Genomic DNA, 23,321 nt, shown 5'->3' with positions numbered 1-23,321 from the left:
TCTGGCATCTTCAGCAGTCAGGATTTATGGAAGAAAAGTTAAAATATCAGTCAAAATAAGGCATTTATATGTATTCTCTCTCTCTCTCTCTCTCTCTCTCTCTCACATGCAGATATTGATAGAAAATACGTGTTTGCTCACACTTACATGTTTCTAATCATATTTTTATATTGTATAAATATATAAATATATAAATATAGTATAAATGTTTTTATACATATAAAATTCATTGGAAACAGGAAACCAAATCAGTTTACCTTACTAAAATGGCATGAAATAGAGTAGCATACACTGCTGGAAAAGGATCGGATGTGATTTTTGGAAGGTTTTTCTTCCCTTGAGGGCTCATTCTACCATGTTTATGTCTATAAACCTGCTAATTTTAAAGCCAGCTCACAGAAAACGAGTGGTATGATTTATTTATTTCATTTCATTTTGCACAGCTCAAGCTTTGCTTAACGTGCTAGCATGTAAGCAGCTCACGTAAACACAACCAGCTGATGCTCCTGGAGAAAGCAAACGGCTCTGGGTATCTGCGTGCGCGCGCTGACCCCCCCGGTGTTTATCTGGAGGTAGAGGTTAAACGGGAACCACTCAAGCATGCTTAGTCTGATTTTAAAAGATCTTTTGAGTGTTAAACATGTAGTAAGATGCTTAGTGCTATTTTCAAACCAAGACGTGTTCCTGGCTGATTTACAAAAGGCCACGCTCTCCAGCTTTACATGGGTAAATGCTTTTAAAAATTGGCTCCTGGGATTTCGGGGCTCATCGATTCGATAGGACTTAATGATCAGGCTCCCCAAGCCGCTTCCGAAAGTGGGAGTTGAGCTCTTCTCTCACGTCAGTCCTTTAGATTATTTCACCTTACGCTTCTTTATCTGATTTCTATTTAAAGCTGAGTATGGTGGCTCTTGAAAGAAGATGCAAACCATCCTTTAATAAGAGGCCACTAAGATGATGGTGTCCCGGTGCCATTGTTAATACCGCTTGTCTCTCCTCTGCTGTACCGCACCGGCTTGGTGCGATGGTGGTGCAGCCCCCCCATTGCTGCCGGACACCGGGGCAGGCGGCTCCAGGAGCCAGCCCCCCGCGCGGGGGACAACGTGGGCCATAACCCGGATAACGGGGCACCGTCACGCCTCCGCTAAATGCGCAGCTCGTGGCACGTGAATGCAGCAAGCCCAGGGGTTGCTGCAGAGGCTGCAGCTCCAAGGTGCTGGCGGGAAAAAGGAAAAAATACTTACTTTGTGTATATGCATATGTATTTTTATATATAGTGTGTGTTTAAACATATCTGTATATAATTGTATATTCAAATTATATATAAGTTTAAATACATATATACACAAACAAATAACTATACTCATGCACATATATTTAGGGCTCTTTAGAGAAAGGCATGTAAGCCCTGCGCCCATGGCCAGTGCTACCCTGAGTCCCTCCTGCCAGGGTGGCACTGCCAGGGTGGCACTGCCAGGGTGGCACTGCTCACGCCCCAGCCCGGCCCTGGGGTAGCGGCTGAGGCTGGGCACAGCCTGTACCCCCCGCAGTCTGGTTCACCAGGGACGTGCTGTGCCTTTAGCACCCTAAAATATTGCAGCACTTTCAGACAGTAATCTCTGACGTCTCCATCTCCGACCTTTCCATCAGCAACTTCTCCATCTCCAACCCCTCCATCACCATTGGCCTCCCGAGCACACAGCTAATAAATCTGAGCCTTTAATTGCCCTCCCACACAGTGTGGCCTTATCTGAGCCATCGTCCCTCTCGCTGTGCCTCGTCACACCTCTGTGTTTCCTGGTTTGTGCTGCTGGTGTCAGCAAAAGGATAAAACCGATATATTTGGCTTTGGTTTTATGTACAAATCCCCCCAATAACGGCTGCGTGGTCCCACATGATGTGTCGGACACGGCGAGGCGGCTCTGCCTGGGGGTGGATTTACAAACCCTCTGCTTTTATCTCATGCAAGGTCGCCCTTTTTTTTATTATTTATGTAGCTAAAACTATGCAAAAATTAGTGGGGGGGGGGGGGGAAACAAACAAACCATAAATTCCATTGCTAAGGACATCAGTAAGGGCGGAGGGGGCTGCCTGCCCGGGGTGCTGGTGCTGGGACCACTGGGGCTGGAGAAGCCCTGATCCCCATTTACAGCTGGTTGTTAGGTGACAAGAAGGACTGGTATCTCTGGTACCCAAGGGAGATTTATTTATTTCCCACCCCCTTCTATAAGTTTGGGAAGTTTTCCGCAGCCCTCCGGGAGAGCGGGGCCGGCGTGGCGCGGGCGCAGCGGTATCAGCGGCCGCAGGTCTATCGGGCTGAGCAGAAGCTTTTCCAGGAACTACCCAGTGAAACACATGACCGTGCCCCGGCCGAAGGGCGGTACGTGACAGGCATTCACCGGGCTCCCGGCGAGTCAGTTGACTTTGTTATTCAAACTATTTTAGTGATGGTTTTTAATCCCAGGCTTAAGTTTTTCTTTTCCTTTTTTTCTTTTTTGTTTTCTTTCTTTTTTTCTCTCTGAACAAGGGAATCTCTACGCTGGCAGGATTCAGAGAGGCACAAAGGAGGGAAAAACAAGTTTCAGCCAGAAGGCGGGGGGGGTGGAAAAAAAGGGGATGCTGTTAGCATTCTGTGTATGTGAGGGGGTAAAACCATTTTGCTGTGAACTTTATTTTAAAGGGTAAGTGCCAAATGCAGCCCAGTTACTATGCAAATAAATCCTGTGCTCGGCCTTTCCCTCTCAGCTGTAAAGTTTTGGCACTGGGGCTCGTTAGCCACGGGAGCTGGGCTGCGGGGGCTGGCAGTGTCCCCCGGTGTCCCCAGCCCTCCCTCCCGGGGACAGCCACCGGCTGGGGGTGCCACTGCAAAGCTCCGGACCTCGATGGGAGCCCGCGGGGCTCCCCAAGTGTCTCGGCCAGATAACGCGGGGCGGCGGGGGCGAGCGCTGCAGCGACGTGGGCTCGGTGCTCCCCTGCCCCTTATCGCCAGCGGGTTTGGGTGGCCGCTGGCAGCAGAGCCCTTGGCTGTGCCTCCGTGACAGGGACACCCCGGGGTGAGGAAGTGCCTGGAAAGGGCCGAAATCTCACCCGAGCCATCCCCTTCCCACGGCGGGCCGGTGGGGAGGGTCTGGCAGCAGCCCCGAAGCTCCGCAGGCAGCCTGCGGTACGGGGCTGTGGGGTGGGAAGGGAGGCGATGCCGGGCTGCAGCTGGGCGCGTCCGGGTGAAGACCAGGACCCCGCACTGGTATTTATGGTGATGCTTCCCCATGGCAGCAGAGGGGCTGCACGTGCTCCAGCCCACACAAGCCAAAGCTCACCCTGACAGCCCCGCTGTGACGGTTTCCTATGAGAACGATTTGAATTTGTGATGCAAATGACTGGGCATGTGGGCACAGCTGCTGGGAGGTGGCCTGGACTGGGTCAGCCGCCAGCATGGCCACGGTGATGTGCCCAGGACAAGGTCCGGACCCCATGGCTGCTCCCATCCCCAGAACCTGTGCCACGCAGACAGTGCTGCAGGGCTGCCCTGCCAAAACCACCCAGCCCTCGCCACTCCTCCCTGCATCCCTGCGGCCGCACGTCGTCGCACCAAAGCTCTTATAACAGCACCGCAACTCCCCAGTCCGTGCCCACCGTGTCTGCCCGGAGCAGAGCTGAGCTGCCCGGCGTGAGCTCACTTTGTCCCAGGACAACATAAGGCACACGGTACAGGTGATAGGGGATGCTCCATCAAGCAGTGCATGGAAAAAAAAAAAAAAACAACAAAATTACACTTTTAAGCAATTGCAAGGTGATTTAAGCCCTTGTCCTGTGCTACCCTGACAGTCAGGAGCCACGCAGGCACTGCCTCTCATCTGCACCCCACTGCTCATGCACTGCGTTTAACTCTTGTCCCTCTAACACAGCGACCCGTCGGGCTCTTCCCGCTTTCCCTGCCTAGCACCGGGCCAAGGAAGCGCTTGGACACCCTTTCGGGGGCTGCAGGCTTCCCTCGCCACCTGCCATCACAACCCCACTTCCAGCTGGGAAGCTGGACAGGGGACTTCGTTATTATCCTGCCAGGCCACAGTTTCACAGTTGGGGTTTTGCAAACAGGAGGGCGGCAGGTTGGGCTGTTGTTTTGATGTGGTTGTTTCTCAAAACGAGCCCGGAGCAAAACTGAGCGGGATCCAGGAATGGCATTCGACAGCGGCAGGCTGGGTGCCGGGCGAAGGAGGCGTGCTGCTGCTCAGCGCTGCCCGCGCCCTCGCTTCCTGGCAGTTTTGGCCACCTTTCAGGAAATTAGAGTCAGCTAAATGGAAAATCATCACTCTTTTCACTTTAAAATGCACCGGGGACATATTCTTTTTTCAATGACAAATTAATCTTTGGAGGCCTCGGTCCTCCTATTGACCTGGGGAGACACGGGTCCTCGGTGAAGACAAAAGCTGACGTTCAGCCGTGCTGGAGCCAGGCGGGAGCGCTGCCTGAGGACGGGCACCGCAACACGGCTCCCGGCACCCTCACCCGCCTCCGAAACCCTCCCCTCCCTCCTCCTCCTCAGAAAAACTCATGACAGGGAGAAAGAAGAATTGCTGAATAATCTCTGGCCCCGATAGTACTTCAAAGGCAGGTTTCTCGGGCCAGGCTGTGTTCCTCACCAGTGCCGTGCTGGACGCGGCGCTCAGCTCTTACTCCTTTGGCAGCCCCACAGCTGTATCCAGAAACTAATTACTTAAAAAGGAAATAAATGTCACCCGCATGGTTGTAAGCAAAACCCTGGGCAGGACGAAGAGCCCCACCAAGATCTGCATTCTCACGCGATATGAGCAAGGGAGGAATGAGCTGTTTCCATTCATTGAGATGGGCTGTTTACTCTGAGGCCTACTGATAACGTTAGACGTGTCCCACTGTGTGCCTTTAAGTTCACCAGGGCAGCTGATCAGACACAGTGCTGAACTGCCTCTGCTTCCATCCTATGGCACCCTCTTCCCCCAGGAAGGCTTTAGGCATCATCACCTTCTGAACAGCAATATACACTGGTGCCAAAGATGCAGGGACTTCCTGGCACCAGTTCTGCTCTAACCTTGAGATATGAACTAGGTAACTAGCACATTCAAACAGAATAATTTTATTTACTTTTAAAAGCTTATATTCACAGTTTCTAATGGTCAAAATCTGCGAACCAAATTTCTAAAGCAAGTAGGGAGGTGAAGGGAAGTCCAATGTGGCTGGGTAACGCGAAGGAGGCTCAGGGGTGCAAGCACCCCGCCAGAGCCCCACCGCTGCCCGCAGCCTGCCCATGTCCTGCCGGATCAGAGATCCCCTAACTGGGACAGGGCTTTGGCAGGCCACTCGCTTTTGGGTGGATTCAACTTAGGAAAAAAAAATTTATTCTAAGCAAATAACAGAAGGAAAGTGATATCCTGAGGGTTCTGGGGTAAGATCCGATCTCGGCCGTCCCGGTTTCCACTGGCGCTGCACCAGGATGGCAGCACTTTACACCCTCCGCTCCGCACAGGCTGGGTGTGAGCAAGCGCCCGGTGCTGGGCACGAGCGTTGGGGACCGCCCAGCTCCGGCGCGACACTGCAGGAGCTCAAAAACCCCGAGGTGCCAAGAGCTAGAGGTGGCTTGGCACACGCAGAGCGAGCAACGGTGCATGAGACGCGCTGCGAGGGCCGGCTGCGCCCATGCAACGCCTGTGCGATGCAATGCTGGGGCCGGATGCGAGCAGGGGCTCTCGCCAGGCCCCGCTGCACCGCAGGACACGTCCTCCCAACCCACCCTGGCACGCTCGCGGGCGAAAGCCCAGCGTAGCCAGATCAGGTCAATTTGAAAGTACTCCCTAATGGACTCTAGCCAAGCAAACATGGTAGCATACAGTATCAAATAATTTTAAAAGTTAAAATAGTTTATTGCTGTTCTTTGTAGAAATGCACTTAACTTACATCATCTGTTCTCTTCCTTTATTTGGCTGTTGGATTATAGGCATAAAAAGGTTACGTTTACCCATTTGTTCAATGACATAATACCTTTCCCTCTTTTGCTCCACTCACGATAATTCTCCTAAGCTTCGCTGGCCAACAGCCCCAAATCTCTTTTACATAAATACTGTAAATGTCTCCATAGGTTGCAGCATTGTAACAAAAGATCTACCAAAGTAGACAAAATGTTCGGTATTCTTGGTTGGTTTTTTGCATTTAAAAATATACCTAAATTTGAGATAATCTTAACAGAGTAACAATTACAATAAGAAAATAGTACAGTGCGTTGACTAAAGGAATATTCTGCTCTCCTTCAAGCCAATATTCCCTTTTGCATGTTGAAGTGATTCAGCAATTACTTAAGAACTTTTACCTACATACAATAATTTAGTAAAATGAGAATTAAACAAGGCAGATACTTACTACTATTCTTCTGTCTGCAATTCACAGCTCATGCGAATAAAATCGCAATAAATATTAAAAAATAGTTTTTCTTTTGCTTTTTTTTTTGTAAGGCATCTCTGAGTATTACAAAGTTTTTGTACAACCAAAAAATAAGATTGCTTTTTTCCATGTTCTCCGAGTACCTCTGTACCTCAACAGTAATTAAAAGGATTGCAGGTTTGATGAGGAGGGGAGGGCTGACGGGGTAGGGCCGGAAAGACGACCACTGGTGATGGAAGCAGACTGCGATGTGTGCAAGAATCTGTAGTTTTCCTGTGAAACATTTCAGTCACTTTTAGAACATCTTCAAGACAATATCTGTCCAGATTGAGAAAAACAACTTACCAAAAGTCCATTTTCATGAGCACAGTCAGACTGCAAGGGTTTGGGTTCGCCCTTAACTCTATAAATAGCTTAGGTATTGATATGCACCTACGTAAAGGGGATAAAGGGGCGGGGTGATTTTTTTTTCCTTTTTTTTTTTTGTTTTGTTTCTTTTATTGTTTTTTTTTTGTTGTCCTAGTTGTATCCTTCCACTGTAAAAGATTGTCCTAGGTGGCGAAGGCGCGGGCAGGGCCCTTACTGCATGCGGTCGGGCTGCAGCTGTTGGGGCTGGTACTGCACGAACGCGGTGGCGGGCGCCGCTGGGTTGCTGGCGGTGATGGGAGGCTGGACTGCGCCCGTGTAGCCGTATCCCACAAAGCCGGCAGCGGGGGAGGCAGCGTAGGGGTACTGATCGTAGGCAGCTGTGGTGTACTGGGAATAGGCTTGGCTGGCGGCGGTGTAGTCGATGTAGGGAGACGTGATGGACTGCACAGGGGTGGGGATCACCACGCTGGGCTGGATGATAGCTTGGGGGTAAACATAGTGAGGCGTGAGTCTGTGGAGGCAAAGGGAGAGAGTCAGCGAGGGGCTGAGCTCCCTCCAGCCTGCGTGTCCCCCTCCTTCCCCCCCAAATTCATGTGCATCAGCCACAGAAACGGCGCTGCCCAGCAGTGCTGCCCTCGAGTCAGGGTGCGGCTCGGGGTGGAGGGAATGAAAAGCAGAACACTGCTAGACCCCAAGGGTGGAAGTAGTGCAAGGTGAAGCACGGACTGCAAGAACGGACACACCCCCTGGTCTCCACATCTTGTATCTCCCACTATGCAGGCTGCTGCTCCCCAAAATGACCTCCCTAGACGGCCGCGACACAGCCCCTGCCTGACTGGCTCGCCATGTCTCCCTAGCCCCCACGTGCCCTGCCTGTCCCTGCCAGCGCTGGCAGCCTTGCCACCTCCCGTATCCTCCAGGTCCACGCTCCCCCCCTACTGCCCAAACGCTGGTGGAGGCTCCTGAGGACCCACAGCCCCCGCCGGCACCTCCCGGCACCGGGGACACCGGGTCGCTCCTCCGCTCGTCCCATCAGGGCAGCGTCCCCAGGCACAGCCGAGGGCCTTCCCGCTCGCCAGCTGTCATCAGTTACTGCACATTTAAGCCAGTGTTTCCATAACACTGGATGTTTAGGGCAATGCTACAGGGTGTTTGTTGTAAAACACCAGATATTAATTCTGGTTTTCTTCCCCTCAGTAACACTCCTCAGTAGCGACCGAGCCAGCAGCCCCCGGCCTGGCAGCGATGCTCGCGTGCCCAGGAGCTTTTACACCCAGGCTCTGCGGCCAGCCGGCCCCCGGCGCTTCCTCTGCCCTTCCGACGCAGGTCCTGGAGCGTTGCTTTTCACCAGCCGGTTTGCCTGTGCCCTGAGGTAGCCGTGCTGCTGAGGGGAATTTAACAATGCCACAGTCAATTAAAGTCCACAGACTGAAAGAACCTGGAGATGATTAATGCAGGATTGCCCACTAATTTGCTAGAAACTGCTAATGAGGAGGAAAGGAAAAAAAAGCAGCAAAATGAAAGGGCTATATTTTCCAAAGGGCCCACAACAAGTCAGGCCTCAACCAAGGGCAAAAACTGCACAAACCTGAAGGTTTAGGTCCATCCACACAAACTGCCACAGGCCAGACAAAAACGGGCACTAGCACATGCAACCGCAGAGCGCAAACAGGATCTGCCTGCACAGCCCTCGGCAGCAGAGAGCTCCTTTGTGCACGGGCTTGACAGATTTGGGGCTTGTTTAACAAATAGGGGTGTGCAGACTGTCACCAGCAAACGGCGTGTGACCACCGAAAGATCAGAGCCACGTGCTGGTCCCTTTGGCCGACTGCTTGCCGAATCACGTAAGGCAAGAGCATGAACCAAAAGCCATCCTTCAGAGACCTCGTTCCATCCTGCCCCCAAACCCAACTCATTTTGGCAAACAAAAAACCCAAGGTAAAACTCTGCGAAGAGCTTATGCAGATTCAAATATTTTGGGGAATTTTGTGTGGATGTGTGTGACAGCACATTTTCAAACACGACCACTTTTAAAAGCCTCCCACAGGCTTTTCACAAGATGCAGACTTGTACGTGCCTAAACGGCTCTCTAAAGCCGAGCTCAGCTGCTCGGGGAAAGGATCCCCCCTCGTCCGCCTGGTCTCCGGGGTCGGAAACCCCAGCAGACTCGCCACGCTGCCCAGAGCGGGACCCGGGGCTCTGGTGCTGCATGGGGACTCGCAGGCAGGGACTGGAAACTTCTGCTGGATGGGTCACTGGCTGCCCTCATTCCACCCGAGTGCCCATCCCAGGTCTCAGCCACCACCTACGACGTACTGGGGTCCACCTGGGGCTGGTCCCCCCTACCCAGCAGTTACGGGGCTGTTCCCATTTGCTTTACAACCAGCACTGGATGGTTTAACCCGCTCTTCAGGCAGGAGAAAGGCTTCTTGCAAACAAGTGCTCATCTGAACCGAGTTTTCTCTTGTTTTCCCACTCACATACGCACTTTGGTTTTTCTTGAGGCAATTTGCACGATGAGAGAATGATTGTTCTCCTCCCCCCCCAACAACACTGCCTCCGAAATCAGGGTCCTTAGGTAAAACGAGGCCTCCCCCAGAGCAGCCCCGGGGAGGATGGATGGTGGAGAGCAGCACCTCAACCTTTGGCTGATCAAGTGCCAAAGACCATCTCCGGAGGCCAGACCCATGCCCAGCGTAGTGCAGAGAGGGACCTCACAGCCCTTCAGTCCCTAAATGCACCAATATCACCCTGTGACTAACAAGAATGAGATGAGGCGGCAGAAATTCCCTGAATCACTTTTGGATTAGCTCTGATCTAAACTGAGGCCGGCACGGCTGAACCAGGGCTAGAGCTTACGTGCCAGTTCAGACCAAGAGCTCTTCGTGTCGCGCACTCGCATCAGCCGGCGGCAGCAGCCGCCTCTTCCGAGGAGCTGGGCCCAGTCCCAACCCAGAGGTTCCTCACACTTGGTCATCGGGGGTTTCTTTTGTTTCTTTTTGTTTTAAATAATGCAGATGTGCAATACTGCTCTCTTGGCCTGCCGGGGTCTGGGGAAAGGCTCCGCAGAGGCACCCCCAGGCATTGGCCCATGCAACCATTGGGGGCGAGACGAGCGGATCCCACGCACGCCTCCTGCTCTACCCCTCGTAAATCGGCAGCTGGGACAACAGCCTGCACCCCAGATTGGTGACGGATGCTCTGGCTGCCTGTTGCTTCTCCCTACATGTGTCCCACTACTGGGCTTCCTGCTACTCCAGGGCTTGAAAAAGTTAAAACCACCCCACAAACACAACGAAAAACCAAATGCACAACCCTCATGCTCAGGACTCACTAAAAAACACCCACCAGCAGGAGCAGAGGAGGAGCCTGCACTTCTCCTGCACACAGGCATTCAGCCTGCGCCTGCAAAATGACCAGGAGGACGGCCCGAGAGCCTCCGAGCAATCCAGCCTGAGCACCATCCTGTTTGAGCAGCTCCGCAGGTCACCCCCGACGTCCCCTGCCGCCCCCCAACTGCTCTGCGGAGCCGGCACAACCCACGCGGGGGACGCGGCCATGTGCGGGGCCAGCGCACGCTCCCAACTCATCCCCGAGAAATTCCACGTCGGCTTTGCTTTCACGTACACAGCTCCTCCATCGCAGCTCCCACGGTCTGCTCCAGAGAGACAGCAAATCCACGACATCCTGCACTACTTTTTTGCTCAGCAAGGAAAATTTCCAGCTCTTCAATGCTACTTCGAATAAAAAGCACCATTAGCTAAGAGGACATTAGTAAGTATTCCTGTAAGTTTCCAGAAATACACCCCAGCCCAATACATATACAAGCGCACATCACACACCATAGTTTACTGCACTAGAAAATCACACTCAGCAACGCCAGAATCTGCTTCTATGTGAAAGGGAAGGTTCTTTTGGCCTGTGAGGTTTTAAAAGTTTAGCTAGAAATTTCAATCATGATATGCAGTTTGGACTTCTGAATTAGGTGGACAGATGGCAACTCAAGGGTCAAAACAAAACCCAAGGTAAGGTCACTTTGATGATTTGCAGCTACAAACCAAACAAAACCAGTTCAGTACGATGAAGTTCTCTGCTGGCTACGTTCAGTGTTCACAGAAGGTCTTAAAGTATTTCCCCCCCTTCCATTATTTCTGAAGACCTTTCGGGGGGGAAGCTCTTTTAGAGTTTTTTTTCTAAAAATCAGCAAACTCTAACCTGAATTTCTACAGAATGAGTCACATCTGTGTTTTAAGATGCCTTTCCCTTCCTCCCTGCAGTTTTTCTCCCTCCCCCATGACGGGCCCTGCCAGCCAGAAGAGAACTTCATCTAGAATACACACAATGTGATTATAAAACGCCAACCAAGTGATCAGCCATCGCCACCACACATCAAAGTCATCCCGTGAACAGCAGACGTACCAGATGCTTATGGCATTACAATTAATCGCGGGCAAAGGCCACAAAACGCAACAAGCATGGTCAAACCTAAGTCTAGAGCCGGCAGCGGCCGCAGGAGGGCTCGGGAGGGCCGTCGCGGTGCAGGAGGGCAGCCGGGACCGCCACGCTAGCCCACGTTCCTAACTACGTGGCACGACGCCACGCTGCCGCGGCAGCCAAAATTGAAAGACACAGAACAAAAGAGATGGTTACAGAGCCATTGGCAGAGGAGACGCAGACGGCTTCTGCTTTTGCTGTGCAAAATACGAAGGACAGAACAAAAGCAGCCCGTTTTCGGTGCAGTCCTGGGTGGAGATGTTCAAATGCATCAGGTGAGGCTTGCCGCTACCAGCGCCCTGGGCTCCTGGGAGGTGGTGCCTGCTGAAAGAGCGGACTTTTTCAAACCTGCCGTCACCCGGGTCTCCCCACCGCACCGGCAGGGCTGCCCAGGGCGAGCTGCAGGGCAGGGGTGGCTGTCGGGCAGTGGCAGCCCCAAGGCCAGCTAGGAAGAAGAGACCAGTCAGATGGCCATGTGTCCCACACCCCTTCCCAAATGGCAAGGAAGAGGAAGAAGCCAACGAGGCCCTCTCCCTCATCAGCAGCTCTATCTGGCGGAGCTCATCTCAGAGGCATTTTATATATTTGATTATTTTAGGTCAGATTTACACCTAAAATGTGTTTTAGCTGCACCTTCTCAGCTCTCCCCCATCCTGCAGGACTTCATACGCATGAGCCCCGAGCAGCTCCTGCAGGCTGCACGCGTCTGGGAGAGCCCCGAGCAGGAGTTCCTGACCCCCCTGATCTCTGCCAGCCACACTGGGAGCTGGTTTCGCTGCTTCTAGAGAGGTGGGAGACAACTGCAATCCTCTGTCAAGAGGGACACAGCATCACACGAACACTTGGGAAACATGGAGGGGCACAGGGCTCTTGGCAGCCACACAGAGATCAGCACACAAACACCACCACCACGACCAGCCTTTTATTCCTTGAAGAATAAAAGAAACAGAGCCCTTTGTGTCTGCCAGTGAAGGCACAAATTCTGGCATTTGACCCCAGGAATTTGGCTTCCATTTCCACTAGAGTTGACCCGTTAGCTGCAGGGACACCCACGCTGCCACAACACGTGATGGCAGGCGGTGCTGGGCTTCAGTTGGTAGGTGGTACTGCAGAACAAGCTGAGCATAGCCACAGTTGTCCATGACAGCAACATGAAAACTACCTCTGGTGAAGTGACACCTCCAACCACAGCCTGGATGACGGATTTGAATCATAGAATGGTTTGGGTTGGAAGGGACCTTAAAGATCATCTAGTTCCAAGCCCCCTGCCATAGGCAGGGACACCTTCCACTAGACCAGGTTGCTCAAAGCCCCATCCAACCTGGCCTTGAACACTTCCAGGGATGGGGCATCCACAACTGCTCTGGGCAACCTGTACCAGTGTCTCACCACCCTCAGAGTGAAGAATTTCTTCCTTATATCTAATCTAAATCTACCCTCTTTCAGTTTAAAGCCATTACCCCTTGTCCTATCACTACACGCCCTTGTAAAAAGTCCCTCTCCAGCATTCTTGTAGGTCCCCTTCAGGTACCGGAAGGCTGCTATAAGGTCTCCCTGGAGCCTTCTCTTCTCCAGGCTGAACAACCCCAACTCTCTCAGCCTGTCTTCACAGGAGAGGTGCTCCAGCCCTCTGATCATCTTCATGGCCCTCCTCTGGACCCGCTCCAACAGGTCCATGTCCTTCTTATATTGGGGGCCCCAGAGCTGAACGCAGTACTCCAGGTGGAGTCTCACGAGAGCGGAGTAGAGGGGGAGAATCACCTCCCTCGACCTGCTGGTCACGCTTCTTTTGATGCAGCCCAGGATACGCTTGGCTTTCTGGGCTGCAAGCGCACATTGCCGGGTCATGTTGAGCTTCTCATCGACCAACACCCCCCAGTCCTTCTCAGGGCTGCTCTCCATCCATTCTCTGCCCAGCCTGTATTTGTGCTTGGGATTGCCCTGACCCATGTGCAGGACCTTGCACTTGGCCTTGTTGAACTTCATGAGGTTCGCACGGCCCCACCTCTCAAGCCTGTCAAGGTCCCTCTGGATGGCATCCCTTCCCTCCAGCGTGTCGTCGGCAAACTTGCTGAGGGTGCACTCAACCCCACTGCCCATGTCGCCAACAAAGATGTTAAACAGCGCCGGTCCCAATACCGACCCCCGAGGAACGCCACTCGTCAGTGGTCTCCACCTGGACATTGAGCCGTTGACCGCAACTCTTTGAGTACCAGCCAATTCCTTATCCACCAAGTGGTCCATCTGTCAAATCCATGTCTCTCCAATTTAGAGACAAAGGTGTCACGTGGGACAGTGTCAAATGCTTTGCACAAGTCCAGCTAGATGACTTCAGTTGCTCTTCCCTTACCCACTAATGCTGTAACCCCGTCGTAGAAGGCCACCAAATTTGTCAGGCACGACTTGCCCTTAGTGAAGCCACGTTGGCTGTCACCAATCACCTCCTTATTTCCCATGTGCCTCAGCATAGCTTCCAGGAGGATCTGCTCCATGATCTTGCCGGGCACAGAGGTGAGACTGACTGGCCTGTAGTTCCCCAGGTCTTCCTTTTTTCCCTTTTTAAAAATGGGGGTTATGTTTCTCCTTTTCCAGTCAGTGGGAACTTCACCAGACTGCCACGACTTCTCAGATATGATGGACAGTGGCTTAGCAACTTCATCCGCCAGCTCCCTCAGGACCCACAGATGCATTTGAAGATGTATTTTGAAGTGAGTTCACGAGTGTAAGAGCACCAGACAGGAGCTGCTCTGGGAAGCACACCCCAGCAACACCAAGGAAGACAGCAGCAGTCCCGGAGCTCTACACTTGCATTAGCAGTGCTGCAACACCACCGTGGTGCCAGTGATGCACAGACACATCCTGATGTAACTCATGCCCAAGAACATCATTCCTGAAGGACACTCCCAAGCCAGCAAGCACTCACCTCGTGGAGACACTTTCAGTAAACCTGCGGGGAGTGGTGGCAGGCTCGGCAATACGTATCACATGGGCCCCAGCCACAATGACAGGCTGTAGAAATGTGAGAAATTCAGGTCCTGTTCTCAAATCCAGACAGGACGAGGAGGGGCTACAGGCTGAAGCATGGCCAGGGCCGTCCCTGCCTGCCAAGAAGGACTCTTGCTCCGGGAGGAGATCACGCAGAGTTTATCCATCAACACCTTGGTGCAGATCAGGACATTCATTGTGCCCCGACCACTCCACCATCCATCAGCTTTCACTGACACAGGCTGGGCTTCAACCACTGACATGACAAACCTCCAAATCCTGAGGTGTCCCTACTGAAGCCCATTTAAACATGCATTGAAATGTCAATGGCTTCTGCCTCATCAGCCAGCTATCTCAGCCAGCTCAAAGTAAGACAAGGATGAACTCTGCAGCTCCGTGATCCAGTACTTATCCTCACTGACACAAACACAAAATAGCAAACCAACCAATCCCATTTCTGCTCATCTTGCAACTAATTTGCCTGTCCGTCTTCTACTCGTCCTCCTCTGGCCCTCTGGGAGGATTTACACAGCGGCCTGTGCAAACAGGTACACGACGGGGTCTCCTGCTTCCCCACTGGGACCAGACGTCACCACACTGGTGGCAATCACCAAGGAACAACCTGCCGCAACAGACTGTCCCAGGCTGGAATCAGTACAAGAGAAAAAGTGAGTATATTGCAGGACTCAGTGATAACCTCTGCTGGTTGCCAAGCCTACCAAAACCAACGCTCGAGAAATACAAATGCCAACTTAAGGGTACAAGAGCAATCCATGATTTCAATTTATTTTTATTTTGGCAGGAAAGAAAAAATTTAAGGAACAGGAGGCACCACAGTAGCTGAGAACCTATCATAGCCCAGCAATGTCCTCATTGTACAGTGTTAGCACATCTTGACTTCACAATGCAACAAAATAATGGCCCATAGTGGAGGAAGATGGATCCCACAAAAACAAGTAAAAAGAAATACCATCTACGCCTTCCCCCACAGCCGGTGCAGAGGCGTGGGGAAAAAAACGAAAGAAATAAAAAAATCAGGTTGCAGACCAAAGATGAGAGTACGTCTTCTCACAAAGATCTAATCCTTCTTCTCAGCTTAACCAAGAGCCTGAGATCAACATGCTGAGCTTCACCACGAGTTAGCCAGGCTCAACAATTTACAGCTTTATCCTCTGCATCTTGCTTCCCCCACGCCCAAAGGAAAAAGGAAAAAAAAAAAAAATCCCCAAGAAAGGCATGTTGGGCCAGACCAAAAATAGTTTTGGAGAAGCAAGCTGAAAAACACTCAGGTAGCAGGAGATAACATCTGCCTGAAACAAGAGCCATCTGGCACCAAGGAAAAAGCCACATGGAAGTTTATCCGCAACTAGTCAGCTATCCAGAGAAGGAAAAAACCCTCCCCTTTCGAGTTATCAGCACAGCCAAAACAGAAATGAACTGACAGAAGAAACAGAAAATGCTTCACACCAGTGCGCTACAGGAGCCTGAGTCCTTCAGCATCAGTGTGAGAAACCCAGGGGATGCTAGATTCATCCTGTCCACGCAGGAGGAAAACCAGAGGCTCTGACAGATTAACCCAGGAAGCCCCAGGAATTCTGCCTTTAACTAAGCTTTCCAATTTTCTTCTGCAATTTGGAGAAAGCCAAAGGCTGCAGAAACATCTCTGAAGTCTTCTCAAATACCTGACAAGTTTTGGCATAATATATATTAAATTGACTACTTTCAACTGGTTCCATTTTTTAACAGACTTACTTTCTTTACACACGATCCCTTCAACTGACTTTTAATTAAAATCATCCACACATTTGATTTATCAAAAACTCTTTCTTGGATAGATGAAGTATTTTGAAGTAGAATGCTTTAGCTATGGAAGAAGAAATGAAATGCCTATTTTTGATAAAAGAAAACCTACACTGATAAAACAAGTCATTTCTCAGCCAAAAAAGAAATTCCATTTTTTAAGAGTTCCAGTGATCTCTGCTGCCAGTTGTGCCTTTCTTGTCCTGGAGCATCTAAGACATCTCCCTCCACACCTTCCCGCAAGCCGGAATCACGGCGGGGTTGCGAGTCTGCCCCAGCACGGCTTTCCCAGCCTCCGCTGCTTTGGCCGGAGCAGAGCCAGCAGCAGCTCAGCTATGACACAGGAGAACTGAAACGCTCAAAGCTGGCAACAGGGAAATTGCAGGGGACAGCCGGTCCTGTTTACAGGATTTAGAGACCGAGAAATAGGAGACTCAGTTTTAACTCTGAGGTCCACGACTTTCCATCTTTTGCGATCATAGCGTATATTTAGCTCTGGTATGTAGCTTGCTCCCATCTGTGGGGAACAAGTTCTTCATATAAGTCATATTTAGAAGTGACCCAGTGTCCTTGCTACCAAATTATCAGCACAACAACTGTCTAGCTCCCTCGCTGGTGTCCTCAGCTCAGAGGCAGGCCGGTCAGAGCTGCATTTATCATTTGAATTACTGGGCATGTGTTTAATACTACAGAGTTAGGGACCAGTATGCCAACAGCTGCGCGAAGGAAAGATGAGATCAAGTACAAGCTGGACTGCTCTGAAAATTCAGACGTGTGCATGAATCTGCCGCATCGGGACTAAGTGGCACCAGCCAGATCAGAATAGGAGAATTTTGCAACTACCGCTCCCCAGCTCCTGCAACTTGGGTCTCGGCGGCTGCTCTCACACTGGTGAGGGTGAAGAGCAAATCCACCGAAGGCAATGGAATCCCGCAGAGGAGATGGCACAACTTGAGTCATGTGCTGTAAAGAAAAGCTAGAGCCCGCTCAGGCTTGCTCTCCATCACACGCAGACCTGTGCCCTGACTGCACTGGAACGGCACACGGCATCCTTCACCCAGAGCCTGTCCCCTGCAAAAGGTCTACTACTGCCTCGAGCTTGGCACAACATTTATGTAGCCAAGTGTAAGGTCAGTATATCAGACCGTGCTCTCCCTTTTTATTGTTCTACGGGACTATACTAGATGCAGGACATGAGCAAATTGTGCCCAAAACCAAAACAAATTGTATACCAAGCCCTTGGGTCTGATACCAGCATTTGCCACCTTGAAGTAGATGTTCAAGAAAATTCGCAAAGCCATCTGATCTGCTTATAAATACACGTCTGCTCTTAGAGGAGGAAAAAAAAGGAGCTCTTTCTGACTGGCAAGCATTTGGGCTGAATAGCAGTAACCATGCCCGAGAACTAGCAGCTGAAGCCATTTGGAAAATGGATTTGAATGTTTCTTAGGAAATCCCCCCCAAAAGCTTTCATGTTATTGGCACATGACAAACAACAGGTGCCGGGTGAGCCATCCCCATGGGAGCCGCTTCTGACCGGCAGAGCAGGCTGGGCTCCTGCAGCGGACCAGCTTTCTGGTAAGTGGTGCAATAGGAAGTCGGAGCACGGGGGATGCCAACTGACAGAGGCTGAGCAGAGCAAGGCCAGCATGCGCCGTTTTATAAGCATAACCACAGAAAAGATGAAAGTTTGTTTCCTTTTATTTTTAACCCAATAGACAAGTTTTAAGGATAAACAGCTGCGAGAGAGGGTGGGCTGACACAAAGAGGGACTTTCTTCACTTCCCAACTGCAGCGGCATCAATGCATGAAATCTCAAACTCAAAGAGATTTAACTCTTTCTGATGTCGCCTGAGACTCAACATGGGCCAGAGTCAGGGGGCCACCAAAATAAGCAGCCACACAAGGATGGGCAGTGGGGTCTCTGGGGCAGCGACATCCAATGTGCAGATATGGAAAGAGCTGGATCCCGCTGCAAGAGACAGCTCTATGTTTCCAAGAGCTCAGTCACTTACTCAGTCACTGGTAGATCTCCCACACAGATAGCTGCTTCGCTGAGGCACTGCCACAGGAATGCATCTGCCGTACGCTGCTTGCGTCCGGAGCTGCAAGCACGGCAGCAAAGAGGGGAACCAGGGAATCCCCGTTCCCTGCACAGACTCGAGCCTGTCTCGAGCACCAGAGTCCCAGAGGAGAGGACCAACAGGGGGGCACCAAGCAGCTCTGCCATGTCACCATGTACTCCTGGTCAAGTAGTCTACACAGTTGCTCCTAGAAGCTTCCAAGAAGTTTCCTATGTTTCTCAAAATTTCTTAAAAGGGACGCTGCTGCAGTCAGAGACAGCTCCATTTGGAGAGAGAGGGTCTCCCCCTCCTCTGATCGCGTAAGTGCAGCTCTGTGCTGGCTGGCAGCTGCAGGGACACGCTGTGGCATTGCCAGCTGCCTCCAAGAAAAGCGCAGTCTGCAAGCTCCGGGCTAAGCCCCCAGGCCTAATTTTGCCTCCCTAAACTCAGAAGCCAGATCTCCGAGTCACCCTGACACAGACGCATCCTTTGCCTTGCATTACTGTTAAGATCTCTGGTTACGACAATCTAGAGACTACTTTTCAAAACAGGATTTACTACCGACTCCGTGCTGTCTGCTGTGCGAGTACCTCCCCTGCCAGGACAGCAGGAGGAAGGAGAGAGGCTCCTCATGGTTTCTCTTTCTGTTCCGCATACCCCCGGCAATATTTACAGCTGCATTTGTGTGCCTGGGGCTGGGGGGAAGCCTTCAGTTTATAAATAATCCTCACTGATGTTTGCGTAATTTTCATAGTTTCCATTCATTTCAGGTTTCACCAAAACCTGCATTTTGTGGCTTGATAGCTGGAACATGACTGGCTCGCTCTCTTATTTAACTGCCTAGCAGTTAATGGGTTGTTCATTCATTTCTTCCTTGCCAAGTCCAGCTTGCACACCTAGTACCCCGTGTCCCATAACAATCCTCTTTTGGAAACTGCATGCCAACCCCTGGGCACAAACACTGTGCAGAGACAGGAACTGCAGCAGGGAAAACCCTGCGACGTCCTACTCCACGGGCAAAGCAGACAAGCCACTGAGCTTCATCTGGGGAAGGTCAGGATCCACTCCGCACGGTGCAGAGCAAACGGACAACAACAATTCGATGAAGCTCCCAAAGACAGACAGAGCCTGATAAACTCCTCATCTATCCTCAAATCCCACAAAGGGCCAAGGAAATTGTGAGTTCAAGGGAATGCAAGAGTGGAGCCTGGCAGGCTCTTGATTTTGTTGGTCTACTGACGAGACAACCGGCAGCCAAGCTCCACTGCTCAACTGAGCACCTGATGCTTTGCTCAGAAGCCACAGAGCAGCCCCAGTCATGGTGCTCAGGTAAACGGCCCCACATTTTGGCAAACCCACATTTTCAGTGATTCTGCTCCAGCAATGACTGAATGCAATGGAATTCTTGTTTACTGATGCTTGCAAATAATGACATATAATCACCTTCCTCCAACCCTTCAGTCTCCTGGTTCCCATCTCTTGGCAACTGATAAATAATTTATAGTGCTCTCTGCTGTATGTGCTAACTGCAGCTCTGCTGGTTTAATGATGAAACCGATGCCTAAGAACTGTCTAGATCACAAGGAACACATAGTCAGTTGATCCCACACTCTGTGTGTGAAACTAAAAGCCAACTGTTCAAAAAGAAAAACTACGCTTTCCAGAGCTGCAGGGCTGCGGCTGCTGGGTAGGAACAGCACCCACAGGAACAGCAGATTATCTGCAAGAGGAACAGGCGTGCGCCAGCTCTCCTGCCAACACGAGGAGTTTAACGTGCTTCGCTCTTTTGTTCTTTTCTGTTAGCATGCGTGGAAAAACTCCTAACAGGGCTAGTTTTATTGTCAACTTCTCTTGTGCACTCCTGTGCAATTTGGAAAGCCTCTGGGGTTCACATCTTGAAGGCACCGCTGCTGCCTACTTTGGGGGCTAAGAAAGCTATTGTAGCTCCCACGCAAGGAGAGCTATTAAAAAGCAGCATCTTGTCTACGTAGACTACTGTGCCTCTTGCACCAAAAAAAAGAGACTTTTCATTTCATGACAGATGTTCTTCCAGTCTTTCCAACAGAGCCGTAACCACTTATGAAAACTGGCATGTTTGAACCGTACACAACACACGTACACTGGGTGTGCACTATTGTGGCAACACAGTCTCTTACATCCATAAACTCATTGGAATGAGATTACCCAGGCAGTTGGCAACTGCAGCCATGAGGGCAGAGGAGTGAAAGTTTCTGTTTTGTTGTTAGCAGATTTTTCTTCTTAAAAAAAAAAAAAAAAACAAAAAAAGCACCCCAAAAAAACACAAGCAGAGAGCAGGAAAGGCATGAAGTATTTCTGTTGACAAAGGCCAAAATCCCATCTATTTATATTAGAGTCACACAAAACCCACAACAGAGCAGTGCTCAAAAGCTTTAAAAAATGCACCTACTTTCTTAATGCTCTTAGAAAATAATAATAAAAAAACCCTATCAATATTCACTTTCTGAAATGGTGTAAAAAAAGAACTGCATCAATCATTAAACAGTTAAATGAAGGCAGTATGACAGTCACTATTGTTCTCATGAAGCACACTTGTCTTTTGCCGAGCAGCTGCCAGATCCTATTAGATGTATAAAAAGAGGACTTTTCTAACCGAGCAGGGATGGTATAAGCTATTGAAAACAGCAGACAAAAGCCCACTTTTGCAGACTATTCAAGCCTTGTATAACATCTGTCCAAAATCAATTTTTGACCTAATGTTACTTTCATTAAGTAACAGACTTTGTTTCCAATGCAATTTGTTTTCTAGGATAAAACTGTATCCTAAGCATTATTACGTGGGCAATGTAGAAGATCTTATTTGAGAAACATGAGAACAGAATTTGCTTAATTCTTTTGACACCTTAAGTACTATAATAGAGAAACCATTTTCCATTTATTTGAATTCTTGTGAATTCTTGAAGCTGGCAAAGCAGCAAGCAATGCATTGGGTTTATTATGACTAAGATTTACTGAGGATAAAGGACGATCTTTGGGAATTACACTAAAGCTGACAAATGCACAAAACTTCTGAAATCTTCACCAGAAATAAAGTACTCCGAACATTAACAACAGCTGTTGAAACTGTCCACTCTTGACGGCTAAGGCTTCTTTCAGCATTTTAAATAATGAGGAAGTTGATTCATGAATTTGATTTCAAACAGACTATTAAGAAACATTTCCACTTACCCAAAGGGTCTCTGAATGAAGGCTGGATGTAGCTGCTGCACACCTATGGTAAAACCTAAAAAAGCGTTCAGAAAAAAGAAATATTAATGAATGGCATCCATTGTAACATTCAACTCGTAATATACATGCATAATTACACCTCAGACCACATGTACATGTATTTCATCTGCTATGCACGCGAGCAAATTCAGAGCCCCGTTTAGAAGCAACTTAATTTTAATATGCGTATGTGATAGGCACGAGGACCAGATGGGAATTCAGATTAAAGAACAGTGTGAAAGTGCTGTTATTGAACAGACAATGGGGAATAATGCCTTATTTTACACACTGGGTACTGTGGTCATTAAACCAAAGGGCAGAATGATGAAATGGACCTTACTGTTAATACCGATGCAACGAAGAGTGTAACAGGAAAGATTAGCCATGGAAGAAAACAGCTTTAACTCGGTTATAAGAACTTAGGTGCATAACACCAGTGTAACAGGTATGAGTAAGATACGGAAGAGAGATAACTGGACTACAGTGTCCTCAGTAAGGGATAAGGACGCATCATCAGATCAGATGAATCCAGCCTGAGGAACTTGTTTCCTTGTCTTACAAGTTATTCTAATAGAGAGAGATGGGATCTCCTGGATGCCTCACCAGTTTGAATACTCCTTGGTTTTGCTCCCAAATATGCCAGGTTCACATTTGCTTTCCTGCCATCAATGATGGGGTTTGGGTCTTTGCATGCTCTTTCAGCTGCAGCTCTGTCTGCCATGGTCACCTGGAATTAAACACAGCCTTGTTTGTAGCAACGGCACTTTGTAAACACTCCAGCAACCGGCACTAAGTGGAGTTTATTTATTGTTCTATTTTGAATCGGGAGCTGAACTCCGCTTCACGCAGTCTCACTTGCATAGCAAGATGGGAAAGGCTCCTGGGGACTTGATAGAAAAGAGGGCTCCCCCCTCGCCAAGTGACTCCGTTGGGCTTACGCCAGTTGTTTTCCCTTGCCTTTCCACCTCCTCCCCCATGCTTTTTTAAGAAGTTGGTGGAGCCGGTCACAAAACTGCCCGCAGCAGAGACAGCTCAGGGGAGCTAGCAGGCGGGGACCCGCGCTCCCGAAACGCGCGGTGCAGGGCCCGAGGGCAGCACGTCGCGCCTCGCTGAAGCCCGCAAAGAAGGAAGGCGGCGGGACCGGGGGAAGGAGGTGCTGAAAAGAACGGCACGGCCTCGGCCGGCCGGGGGGCTCTCCTCCCGGGGCCCCCACCCCAGCCTTTGTCCTGGCCGGGCCACCCCCGCTCCCGCCCGCGCCGGGCACAGCCTCCCCAGCCCCGGCAACCACCGGGACGGGCGGCAGCAGCGAGCCGCTCCGCGGCGGGCAGCGCCCGGCCACCGGGGGGTCCGCCGGCCCCGGGGCACCGCTGCAGCCCCCTTCCCCGGGGCGGGAGTGGGGGGCAGCCCCGCCACCGCTCAGCGCGGCGCCCGGCCCGCCGGGGAGCGGAGCGGGGCGGGGGGACACCGACGCACGGAGCGGCACTTACAAAGCCGTATCCCCGGGATTTGCCGGTCTGCCGGTCGGTGATCACCACCGCCTCCTCGATGTCCCCGAAGACCTCGAAGTACTTCCTGAGGGAGGAGTCGGTGGTGTGGTAGGGCAGCCCCCCGACGAAGATCTTGGTGAAGGTGGTGTCCTTCTGCACGGTGTGCATGGTGCCGGGCGCGGCCGGCCCCAGCCGGCATCCACCCCGCGCCGCCGGCGACGAGAAGAAACCCCCCCCCGCTCCGAGCCCCCGCGGCGGCTGAAGGGAGCGGAGCGGCGGCTGGGTCCCGGGGGCCTACAGCCGGCTCATGGCCGCGCTTTGTCCCGGGAGCGCGGGCGGCGCCGCGCCCTCCCGCCGGTGCCGGTGAGTAGCGGCCGCCCGCCGCCGCCGCCGCCTTTGTAGGGCCGCGCCCGCCCCGCCCCGCCCCACCGCCGCCGCGCAGGGGCGCTCGGGGCGCGTAGTCCGGCAC

The 23,321-nt window shown here is 51.2% G+C and overlaps 1 protein-coding gene and 1 long non-coding RNA gene across 3 annotated transcripts; one reads left to right on the top strand and one right to left on the bottom strand.

The window, feature by feature from the left end:
• Positions 1 to 110: 110 nt before the first annotated feature.
• LOC142089739 (uncharacterized) lies at positions 111 to 6,449 on the top strand. The gene is made up of 2 exons (XR_012676288.1): positions 111 to 2,413; positions 2,528 to 6,449. It is a non-coding gene; the product is annotated as an uncharacterized LOC142089739 (long non-coding RNA).
• RBM38 (RNA binding motif protein 38) lies at positions 5,871 to 23,264 on the bottom strand. 2 transcript variants are annotated; one of them, XM_075166583.1, is made up of 4 exons: positions 22,853 to 23,264; positions 21,969 to 22,092; positions 21,327 to 21,381; positions 5,871 to 7,288 (listed from the first exon to the last, which is right to left on the bottom strand). In XM_075166583.1, the coding sequence occupies exons 1-4, from the start codon at positions 23,018 to 23,020 to the stop codon at positions 6,988 to 6,990; spliced, it is 648 nt and encodes a 215-aa protein (XP_075022684.1). In that variant the 5' UTR covers positions 23,021 to 23,264; the 3' UTR covers positions 5,871 to 6,987. The 2 variants fall into 2 exon arrangements, with proteins under 2 accessions (XP_075022684.1, XP_075022685.1); XM_075166584.1 differs by lacking the exon at positions 5,871 to 7,288 and adding an exon at positions 11,409 to 11,595 and having other exon boundaries at positions 22,853 to 23,227.
• Positions 23,265 to 23,321: the final 57 nt, after the last annotated feature.

Source organism: Calonectris borealis, chromosome 17 (assembly GCF_964195595.1).
Source record: "Calonectris borealis chromosome 17, bCalBor7.hap1.2, whole genome shotgun sequence".
NCBI lineage: Eukaryota > Metazoa > Chordata > Aves > Procellariiformes > Procellariidae > Calonectris > Calonectris borealis.
Note: the sequence above shows the minus strand (reverse complement) of the source record. Positions and strands in the feature narration are given on the sequence as shown.